The 11,712-nt window shown below is 52.7% G+C and overlaps 1 protein-coding gene across 4 annotated transcripts in view; it reads left to right on the top strand.

The window, feature by feature from the left end:
• Nucleotides 1-1,627: 1,627 nt before the first annotated feature.
• Nucleotides 1,628-11,712, top strand: part of PREX1 (phosphatidylinositol-3,4,5-trisphosphate dependent Rac exchange factor 1) — a 203,575-nt gene continuing 193,490 nt past the window's right edge. For all 4 annotated transcript variants that reach the window (XM_078371900.1, XM_035298857.3, XM_078371899.1 and 1 more), the window contains exon 1: nt 1,628-1,990. In XM_078371900.1, the coding sequence (XP_078228026.1) occupies nt 1,778-1,990 (213 nt within the window). In that variant the 5' untranslated portion in view covers nt 1,628-1,777. The remainder of the gene's footprint in view (nt 1,991-11,712) is intronic.

The raw sequence follows: 11,712 nt of genomic DNA, 5'->3' as shown, positions 1-11,712 counted from the left end.
TTCGCCCTCGTGGTAGACAGAATTAATTTAAAGATGAGGAAACTGAGGCTCAGAGAGGTGCTGTGACCAGTTTAAGGTCACAAGGCAGAGCTATTCCAGAGGCCTCTATGATTTTGTGCAAAACTCAGGAATAAAAAGCCAGCTACCTTTGGACACAATTGACTCCACTACCCAAACCTGACAGGCTCACCTACCTCACGTCCTTTCCTCCCTGCCCAGGGGAACTTCCCCCAGACCAAGGCCCAGATCAAATGCTACCTTGCCCATCATCTCAAAGAAAGAAGTCTGAGAGGGCAGAAGCCACCCTATTCTCTCCCTGTGTCCTTAGGCCCTTATAGTATTGAGAGGCCAATGGAAGAAAAATCCTAGGCTTTTGGAACAAAGAAAAATAAGCAATAATGTTTCTGCCCATAAAATGATTATAGTCTAGATGGGGATACTGTATAAATCACTCTATCCCCTGCGGAGACGATACAATCACTGGTCTGTAACACAGGTGGTTAGGGATTGTATAGGACGTTCAAGAGTGGGGCAAGGCCAGGAGGGCCATTCACACATGCAATAATAATAAGAACAAACATTTACAGAGAACTTTCTAGATGTTGGGCGCCATGCTAAATACTTCTCATGGAACCCTGTGCAGGACTTTGGGGCTAGGTACCACGATCATTCCCATTATACCGATGAAAACACTGAGGATCTTGAGGCAAGGAAGCCAGCCCAAGGCCACCCGTCCAGCAAGTGGGGAGCTAGGATTTGCACCTGAGCAGCTGACTCTAGGCTCCAGAGCTCCTTCCCCTCGCCATACCTTCCGATAAGGCGGGTGAGGACATTTGCTAAGCGGTTTGATGATGATCAACGTCGCCCAGAGCAACACGACAAGAAGCTGGGTTTTCCAAGGCCTTATCCCAGAGGTGGGCCGATGGAAGGAGGAGCAGGCAGGGTACCTGCCACTTGATCAATGACTCGAGAGCAGCTAATAATTTCTTCTGGGAAAGGTGGAAACGGCAGGGGCACGGGGCCAAGAAGTTTAGAAAGAAAAAGATGGGAAAGGGAAAGAAAAGTGAGAGCGAGCGCGCGCCACGCACATTCCTTTCCAAGGTCGTGGCAGCGCCGAGGGCACCGCGAGGGCCCGGCGTTCCCGGGAGGGGCCGCCCCTCTGATTGCCCGGGGCCGCGGGGGCGCGCGTGGCGGGGCTGGGTTGCCCCCGAGCGGCTCAGCCGAGAGCTTTCCCAGCCCGGTGTTTACTCTGCCCGAGCGGCGGCCGGACCTGCAAGCGGGAGCCTGCGCGTGGCGGGTGTCGCGTATACCGGGTGGGAGTGGCGTCGCCCGCGGTGGCGGCGGAGGGCGCTCGGCGCGGCCTCGGACTTCGGCTTCGCAGGCCTCTTTCGGAGGCTCCCGCCCGACCCCCGAGCTTCTGACAGAGGCGCCGAGCGCCGCGTCTCCCGGGGCCCCGTGCACGCGCAGAGCGCCTCTGCGGCCGAGCGCGGCGTGGCACTTGGCAGACGCTCCCTGGCGCGGGGGCGGGGGGTACCCGCCGTCTGGGAGCCCCTGAGGGCCGCCCCCTCCCGCCCCTCGCCCGGCCCCCGCGCGCTGCCTCCGCCCCCCGCCCGGCCGCGGGGCCCCTAGTCCCGCCCGCTGCGCGGGGAGCTCGGCCCGCCGCTGAGCCCGGCCCGCCGGCGCGCCCCGTCCGGGATGGGGCGCCTGGACGCCTGAGCCGCTGCTCTGCGCGACCTCCGCGCGGGGGAAGGAGTCGGCGCCGCGCGGCCGCGCGAGAATGGAGGCGCCCAGCGGCAGCGAGCCCAGCGGCGACGGGGCCGGGAACGGCGCCCATCCGGACCCGCGGACCCCCGGCGCCGCGGCGCCCAGCTCCGGCCAGTGCGCGGCCGCCCGGGAGTCCGAGCGCCAGCTGCGCCTCCGCCTCTGCGTCCTCAACGAGATCTTGGGCACCGAGAGGGACTACGTGGGCACCTTGCGCTTCTTGCAGTCGGTGAGTGTCGCCCGGCGGCGCAGGGACCGCTTCCCCTCCAGCCGCTCGCCCCGCTGCGGTCCCTACAACCTGTGACCCTGGTCCCCGGGGGTGGTGAGAGCCGCCTCGGGGGTGCCCCGCGGGGCGCGCGGAAAGCGGGGGCGACCGAGCTCCTCCTGAGCGGTCCTGTCGCCTCCCTCTCTCGCCGGCGCGGAGTCCTGCTCCGACCCGGGCTCTGCCTCACTCCGCTTCCCTGCGGCGCGCACTGCCCTTTTGTCTTTACTTCCCCCCTCCCCGCCTTTCAAATAGTTTTAAAATTAGTTACATCCGCGTTGCAGGGGCTCGGGGACCCCAGCGCCGGGAGCTGGCGCTCCTGCGTCTTTTACCCGGGAATAACTTCGCGTCCGGTGCACCACTCATCTAGGACAGACCGTAGGAACCCCAGAGCTCGGCGTCCCTGCGTGTTGGTGGAGTCGGAGAAAACCTGAAGCACAGAGGAGGGACTGGGATTGACAGAACCCCAGAGTAGAATCCCCCCCTGCACACGCTTTCCCTGGAGTTCGGGTAGAGTGGATTTCGAACTCACGACTTGGCAGTCCAGGCTCCCTAACCGCATTCCGCCCCCACCATCTTCAAGTGAAAAACCACAGCCTCAGACTTTGTAAAATAACAACGAGCACTTACTATGTGCCAGGCACCTTACATGTGTCATTAATTAGCAGATTTGACCTTCACAGGCGTCCTATGAAGTAGGGACGCGTATTTCCCCCATTTTAAATTTTTTGATTTTTTTTTGAAGTGGCGTCTCCCTCAGTCGCCCAGGCTGGAGTGCAGTGGTGCAATCTCGGTTCACTGCAACCTCCGCCTCCTGGGTTCTAGCGATTCTCGTGCCTCAGCCTCCTAATAGCTGGGATTACAGGCACGCGCCACCACCCCAGGCTAATTTTTGTATTTTTAGCAGAGAGGGGGTTTCACCATGTTGGCCAGGCTGGTCTTGGACCACTGGCCTCAAGTGATCCGCCGGCCTCTGCCTCCAAAGTGCTTGGATTACAGGCGTGAGCTACTGGGCCCGGTCTCCCCGGTTTTTAAGACTGGCAAAGTTTAGCTCCAGAGAGGCCGGGTAACTTGCCTGGGATCGCACAGCGGATTAAGTGGAGGTACTGGGTTTTGAACCGGGATGATCCCAGCTGGTGTTCTAAATCCCTCTTCTGTGCTGGATTTTTCTTTTGCTTTTTTTCTGTGAGAGGGAGGAAGGGGCCACTTCCCTACTCTCCTAGGAAGTGAGAAAAGTGGCGGGTGGGGGGATGGAGTTGGGAGGGGGCACGGGGCTGAGCCTTGGATGGAAGTTAGGAGACTCGAAAGGCTTTAATCTCCATGCCTTCTGCTGGGCCTCATTTACTCCCCTTCTCTGCTCTAGGAAGTGTTTTAATCCTGGCTCTGGAAGGGCTGGTGTGGGGATGGCTCTTTCAAAGACCCTAGAGCCGGGCTCCCTAGCTCCCAGTCTTTGGTAGAAAGAGGGAGACTCTGGGGTTCTCTGGGACTCCCTATGGCTTAGGGATGCGGCTGAGGCCCTGTGAGATTAGAGTTCCAACTCAGGAAGGAGAGAGAGAGCCCTACAGCCCTTCTGCCTGTGAAAGAAGATGTATTGGGCAGAGAGGGGGTGTGGGAGAGGGGGTTGTGCAGAGGCATTGAAAACCATTTGGCCAAAGGACACTTCCAGAAACTCCTGTAAGAAGAAGGCAAGATTGGCTCTCTTTCCCATCCCTCCTTCTCTCACTATTTGGGGCAAGGGGAGAATTTGTTCAGTTTGAAGCTGACAGTTTCTGAATTAAATATGTAGACAACCCTGGTGTCTCTGAGCAATGTCAAATTCTAGGGAACTCCTGACTTCTCTGAGCCACTCCCTGCTCCTCTGCCTGGAAGAGAAACAGGAAATACAAACCAATTTTTATATTAATGGGAAAGAAAATATACCCCTTCCTCCCACACCCCTGTCCTAGACGATGTGTTTCATTTCAGAAGAGATCTAGATTGTGTTTAACTGTGGTTTTAAATCGTCCACGTGTAGAGTCGAAGGAAGCTGGAATAATGGAAATTGATTGGAGCCAACCATTCTTAATATTCAAGAAACAGGAAAAAAAGGATTTCTCTACTTTCACATTATCTCCTTGACACTTTACATTTGCTGACTTCATCACATTTTTCATTTGGTATCTTATGTGTCAGTTCTGAGATGAATTGGTTCTGACTTTGACGTGTGTCTTGGACCAGTCATGCCACCTGTCCTGACCTCGGTTTCCCCACCTGTGAAACAAGGAGTGGGGAATCCGGGCTTTCTTTCTGCCTCGTCCTTTTGTGTGTCCCAAGCTGGTGCCAGAAACAGACTGATTGTGTAACCTGACTGGCCATACATTGTTTGTGAGCCACAGGAGTCCTCTCTCATCTTACCCCATTAGGAATGGCCCCTAAACATCCAAGGCACTTTAGTTTTCAGAACTAACCTGGGGCTTAGAGCTTCAGGAACTGCTAATCACGGAGGCTTTCCATGGCTGCAAGGCTGGCAACCTCAGGTTGTGATTCTCTTCTGTCTTCCCACTCTCTCCTCAGCCTTTATATTTGCTAAGGGATTTTCCCTGCTGTCTCCGGGCTTGGAAGAATGCACGGTAATCCCTCCCTGCCTTTATTTCCATGTGGCTAGAGGCAGGCCTTCAGGGACCACCCTGGCCTCTGTGTTTCCCGGGTGCGAAGGTCCATCAGCCCATGGAAACTGTGGAAAGTAACCCCTTGTGATAGGGGCCATGTGTGGCTTCTGCCCTCAAGGATAGGTCAGTGTAGTGGAGAGTGGCCAAATGGGTGTTTTAAAAAAACACCCAAGGTCCTTGGACTTGTGACCTTGGGCAAACACCTTAACCTGTTTGAGCCCTATTATTCTTATTTGTAAAAAGAGGGATGGTAATAGGTCCTATTCTATAGATTTTTAAAGAAGATAAGTGAATTATAGAAATTGATGTAAAGCACTTGGAACAGTGCCTGGCAGTAAGGTATATAAATATTGGTTATTATTATTGTTATATGAAAATTAAATAATACAGATAATTAGGGTTCTGGGATTTCAGCATCCAGAGAGCAGGGGTGATCAGGATGGGCTTCCTGGAGGAAGTGAGGTCTGAGTTAAGTCAGCACTGAGAGGAGGATGGGGGCTCTGAGTGAGTTTTCTTTTGACCCTCTGGACTCCGGCCACAGGATCCAGTCGTTTTGCTTGGTTCCAGGCCGAGGGTTTTGTGGTTCCTCCAGAATCTCCCCATCTTACCCCATCTCCTTCAGGAACTGGATTGCACTCCCTCCCTCATCTCCAGGGGGTCCTGTGAGTTTGGTGTTTGCGTGTGTTTATTAAAGAATCATGAAAAGGCAAGGACAGCCCTTTCCTAGAGATGCTGGATGTTTCATAGAGATCCCCATGTGCTTTGGGCACCGTTAGTCGTGATGAAAACAATGACAGTCACGGCTGTGCAGGAAGTGACGCCGGTTCATCACTTGCCATTCTAAGCACTTTCCATGTGTCAACTCATTAATCTTCTCTGCGAAGTGGATGCTGTTTTTATTCCCCATTGAGAAGTGAGGAAACTGAGGCAAAGTGAATCTAAGTGAGCTGCGCTGGGTCAGGTGGACAATATTGTCAGGATTTGATCCTAGGCTGCCTGACCTCAGAGCTCATATCCTCAGCCACTTCACAGACTGCCTGTGGCTGATCCAAAAAGGACTTGGGCACATGATTTGTTAAGGTGGCAGAACTGGGATTCAAACCCAGGTCGTGTGACATTTCACCTCCGCCTGCGCGTCTTCCTGTTACTTCCCTTCTGTGACTCCTGTTCTCTTTTCCGCACAATGGGCAGAACTGTGGACGGATAGAAATGGCAGGCTGCCGGGTTCTTGGGCTCCAGGTCCATTCATGGCATGAGGGTTGAGTGAGGCCCTGGAGTCATGCTGCTGGTGTTCAAATCCAGGCTTTCTCCCACCTGGACTGTAGGTGACCTTGGTCTGATCACTGACTTGCTCTGTGCCTTGGTTTCCCCATCTGTCCAATGGGCACAGTATAGCACCTGTGTCACAGGGATGTGGTAAAGCTTGGATAAGCCTGCGGTCACAGCTGTTAGAACAGTGCCAGGTGCATTGGCTGTTTGGAATGCTGTGCAGGTACTTTGGGGATATGCAACTCTTTGGAGCTCAAAGACCCCCCCATGCCCCAGAGAAGGCTCAGTAAGCCATGGGCCCACCTGCCAAGGGGAAGCACCTCAGGGGCAGGTGCCAGCAGCTCCCATGATGGGTATGTCAGCTGGGCAGTGGCTGGAAGAGAAGAGAGGGCCTGGGTGGGTGGGCAGAGAGACCTGTGGGCAGGGGTAGGTCAGCACCTCCCTGAAGGTCTCCCTGGCTGAGGACACAGAGATATAGAGACACAGAGGGTCTGCCTGGAACTGGTTGGGATGGGGTCTCTGAGGAACAGGGATTGTGGGCACAAAGCTCCCAGAACGCTTTCTGTGGTTCTGCTTTTTGGAGGGAGGAGACCAAAGTTTTTCTTCTCATTGGAGCTCCGCTTGCCAAACAAGAAACTGTGGTTTTTTTGTTGTCACTATTCTTTTTTTTTTCTGTTTTAAAAGCATCTATGCTCCTAGTCTCACACTAGGGAGAAATGCCACAGGTGGGGGGGGTGGGGGGCTGGTCTTTGATCCCACAGTCGTTGAGACAGAGTGACCTCCCCAGTGACTTGGAGGGATTTTCACGTGGTCCTTGTGAAAAGTAGGATGCTGGGACGTATACATAACACATTGGTTTGGAAAATAAACAATAACCATAATATGCACATGTATGTTGTATGTATAAGGGGACAGGAGGTTGGAGAAAAGTTTGGAAGGATGTGTGTCTTACGGAGAAAGGCAACCAGGAAGATGAGGAAGTACAACCTGTTTATAATACCCTTTTCACCTAAAATTATGCATATGTATGTGAATATATTTTTTAAAAAGCTGACAGGAAGAATTGTATTTTCAGCATGGTTATTAGATTAATGCAATAATAATAGCGGTAATAACTTGCTTATATTTACATACTTGCAAGCCCTGCTTGTAAGTTCCTTATGCATTAACTCAAAAGTTGCAGGTATTCTTATGCTTACTGTTCTACAAATGAAACAAAGACACAGAGAGGCCAGGTCAGTTTCCCAAGGTCACATAGCCTGACAGAGCTGGCATTTGGACCTGGGGAATGAGGCTGTGTGGCCCACATTCTTCACTGCTATCCCAAATTGCGCCAACATGAGACTGTGTTCACGAGCAGAATTACTGCCCCTGCGAGACCCCTGGGCTGCCCAGGTGGGCAAGAATTAAGTGAAAAGGTCCACCTTATTTCAGTTTTTGGACCCCGGAGAGCCCAGAGCAGGCCACCTTGTGTCAGGCTCATTGTCATAGGAAATCAGTGAAAATCTTATGATGATAAGAACCTGAGTGTCAGCAGGAGTTAGATGGGTTCCATTTTCTTTTCATGTATGACAGAGAGCTCCGTACAGGTGGGACTTGGGAGTCACGCAGCTAGTGCCATCCTCTGTACAGGTATTTCATATGAAGACGTGAAACTGCTTTTTTTCTGTTGCAGGTATTTATGGAGCATTTGCTATATATTCTGGGCAGTGTTCTGGGCCATGAGAATGAAGTCATCAACAGGTCCTTGTCCTGATAAGGACAGCCCGATGGGGATGCTGCAACTCATTCTTCAAATAAGCCTTCTGGAAGCCTACCTACTTTTATTCTAGTGTTTGTCATGGTAGCAGTTTAACTGTCACTTTAAGAAGAGGTGAATGGGGTTGTTGTCTCTGGCTTTTGAGACTTCAGGGCACCCCTTTCTTGGAGAAAAGTTACTCCTTTATCAGGCCAGTGAGCTGAAGACCTGTTGGGCTTGGGGCCACTCCCTCTGATAAAGAAACCCACATCCTATTTGCCTCACAGCTACTCTCCCTTAAAGGTTTTGCAAGAGTTAAGTGTTTGAAGCAGGTCACGCCTAGCTGCCGGAGAACCTGACCTCTCAGATTTTTGGGGCTTCTTTTCTTTTTGCCAACAGACACAGGCATGCTGACTAGAATCCTGGAGGGATTTGGGTGATAGGGTAGGCTGCCCCTCCGACCGGTGTGCTGTGTCTCACAGCTTCATTCTCCAGGCATGGGGCCAGGTCAGCGCTGATTCTTGCCCTGTGTTTAGGAGACAGAGATCTTGAACAGGAGCCAGTTGGGTCATTGGGTCTGAATCTTCTTGTTTTGCAGGTGACATGAGTTGCGGCCCCAGAGGGGAGGTGAGCACCAGTTAGGAGCAGGAGCCACATAGTTTGTTAGGGAGAGAGCTCAGTGGCCCACATCCTTCTCTGGGAATTTGTGTTTTAACTAGGATCAAAATTCCCTCTTTTTCTTTTTGAGATGGAGTCTCATGCTGTAGCCCAGGCTGGAGTGCAGTGGCATGATCTAGGCTCATTGTAACCTCCACCTCCCAGGTTCAAGCAATTTTCCTGCTTCAGCCTCCCAAGTAGCTGGGACCACAGGCACGTGCCACTGCGCCTAGCTAATTTTTATATATTTTTTTAGCAGAGATAGGGTTTTACCATGTTGGCCAGGTTGGTATCGAATCCTGACCTCAAGCGATCTGCCCGTCTTGGCCTCCCAAAGTGCTGGGATTACAGGTGTGAGCCACCGTGCCCTGCTAAAAGTCTCTCTTGAAGAGGTTTCACAGGGGTCATTTGTGGACCTAGCAGTTGATCTGGAGCAAATCCTACCATTCTCTCAGCCCTTAGCACTATCAACATATGGAGCTGGATCGTTCGTAGCTGTGGGGTGGCGGGGCCGGGGGCGGGCTGTCCTGTGCATTGTAAGATGTTTAGCAGCATCCCTAGCCTCTACCTACCCGATACCAGTAGGACTCCTCTTCCCCAGTAGTGACAACCACTGATGTCTCCAGATATTGCCGAGTATCCACTGGAGGAGGGTGGGGGTGAAGAGTAGCCTCCAGTTGAGAACCATGGGGCTGAAAGCTCCTTTGACTACCACCTGTGCTCTCAGACCATCTGGGGGCATTAGCATGCCTGTGTAGAAACACATGAGGTTGACTTGTAAGTGTTTACCTAAGTAGCACAATACAGTTTGCTCTTTTCACCCTGCAGTGTCTGGGAGGCTCCCTCTCTTGCAGTTCATGGTTTAGAGCACAGACTTTCGAGCCAGCTGTCTTGGGTTCAGATCCCAGCTCTTCCCCTGTGTGACCTTGAGGATATCGCTGTGCCCCTCTCAGACCCAGTTTTCCCACCTGCAAAATGGGGATGACCCTAGTCCACCTAGGGTTGCTCTGAGAAGTGAGTGCAGTGACTGTGTGCATGCTCAACCCTCCTCCTGGAGGAAGCCCTGAGAAAGAAGTGGAGCCCTCCAGCCTCCCAGTCCTGTGTGATTTTTAAGCTTCTTTTTATTTTCTTTGATCCTGATCCTCAAGGACCAGAAGGGAATCTGTCTGCTCCTCTTTTGTCTTGTGGTCAGACACTCAATCTGTGTTTACCCGCCTGGTTCCTTCCCCAGGGTGGAACTGACAGATGATCCCTTGATTCTGGGCCAGGGGAGGCGAGGCTATTTCAGGCTGGCGGGACTGGAGCTGCTGAAAGCTGGTACAGGCAGGTGGCCATTGGCCACTAGGACCTGGGGTCTTGTGCTTCTCCGGTTGCGGGGAGGGTGTGTGGCTTCTGTAAAGAGTGTCTCTTAGGAGGATTGAGGCCAGGGTCAGGGTGTGGGCATCTACTTGATGCTTTCATCTACTAATTGACTTATTCATTCAATAAATGTCCATCCAGCACCCACTGTGTGCCAGGCACTGTGCTAGGTGCTGGTGTGTGGCTAGAACAAGACAGACAAGGTCTCTGCCATCAGGGAGTCTTCAGACATTGCAAAAAGAAATCCCTTGAGAAAAGGACCAGAGTCGTCATAATAGGGACATCCACTGAGAGCTTGCTGTGGTCCAGGTACTGTGCCACGTGCTTCTTGAGCCCTTGCAACAGCTCTCTAAGGTCAGTTTCATCATTGTACCTATTTTGCAGATAGGGCAACTAAAGCCGGGAGAGGTTGAGTAACTCGCTTGAGTCCACATAACTGAGGAGTGGATGCCGACAGAAGATAAAATGAGGTAATGTTGGTGACAGGGATGGTGGCATCTACTTTAGATGGTATGAGAAGGAAGGCTTCTCTGGGGAGATGACATTTGACCAAGTCCTGAAGGAGGAGAAAGAGTGCCCAGTGGAAAGAGTGGAGAAAAGTGTGTTCCAGGCAGCAGCAGCAGGAGCAGCAGAGGCAAAGGCCCTGAGGCAGGACTGTGCCTGGCTTGTTTGAGGAGCAGTAAGAGGCCAGGGTGGCTGGAGGGTAGAGAAGGGGAGATGAGGTTGGCATTGTTGGCAGGGACCAGGTGGCCTGGGCCTTCGATGCATGGTGAGCAGTTTTGGTTTTATTCCCTGTGGTGTGAGGAGCCGCCAGACGGCTTTTAGTTGGATCTGGCATGGTCAGTTGGTGATGTAGAAACCAAGACTGTGCTATGGTCTTACTAAGGTCTCGGAAGCCCCCTCCTGTCTCCTGCCTGGCGGGAGGGGACTGGGTGTACCCTCCCCTCCTGCAGCAGATCCCCTGCCTGCTCCCAGGCTGCTGTGTGACCCAGCACTGGTTCTGTCCTCTCTCTGAGTTTCAGCTTTCCTGTGGGTACCATGTCACCAAGTAAACAGGGCAGGCTTCCTGGAGGAGGCCAGTGGAGCCCACTCCACCCCGAGAGGAGTTTGGGCCCCCATTTGTGGCCAGCATGTGGGTGAGATGTGAAGGCAGCTGCCTCTGGGCTGGGAGGGCTGTTGATGTGAGATGAACCTCTGCTTCCTGAGACTGAGGCAGGTGCCCTGTGTTTTCTGTTCAGGAAACTCATTTGCATAATTAAAAACTGTTTGGCGGGATTGGAGCTCCACCCTCCAGGCGTAGGCATCATAACAGCACTTTACCATCTATTAGCTCTCACCTCTGCCCTAGGGGGTGGGTTTTTCAGGCCCACTTCCTGGATGAGGAAAACAGCTGCAGAGAGGGAAGGGGCAAACTGAGGATGCACAGCCAGGAATGGCCAGGGCCATTGCGGTTGACTCTTTTGATCTTGCCCTGGCCTCCCACATTCTGTTCTCCTTAACGCAGCCAGAGGGATTCATTGAGACCCCAATCAGTTACATCTCACCCGGAGCAAAGCAGTCCTTAGACTGGCCTGGAGTGTTGCACAAGACCTGCCCTTCTTGCCTCTCCCCTCTGCTCTTTTATTAGTCCTTTTTCCCTTTACAGTCTTAAAAACTGAGATATGATTCACACACCATAAACCTCACCCTTTCAAAGTGTAGGATTCAGTGGTTTTGAGAGTATTCGCCAATTTGTGCAGTTATCCTCACTCTCCAATTCCAGAATCTGGGTAGCTCCTACTCAGATTAGTGGGTGAGGGGTCACCCACTTCCTCCAGCCTCATTTGCCCTTTCCCAGATGCACCTGCCTCAGGGCCCTTCCACCTGTGCTGTCTGGAATTCGTCCCTCCACCCAGCGTTCCCGTGACTCAAACCTTCACCTCCTTCAGGCCTTTGCTCAAAATCATGTTCTTGACTGAGTCTTTTCGGACACTGCACCATCCCCACCTCACCATTTCTTATTTCCTTTTCTTGCATTG

Source organism: Callithrix jacchus, chromosome 5 (genome assembly GCF_049354715.1).
Source record: "Callithrix jacchus isolate 240 chromosome 5, calJac240_pri, whole genome shotgun sequence".
Taxonomy (NCBI): Eukaryota; Metazoa; Chordata; class Mammalia; order Primates; family Cebidae; genus Callithrix; species Callithrix jacchus.
The sequence above is the reverse complement of the archived record's forward strand: the minus strand, read 5'-3'. Positions and strand labels throughout refer to the sequence as shown.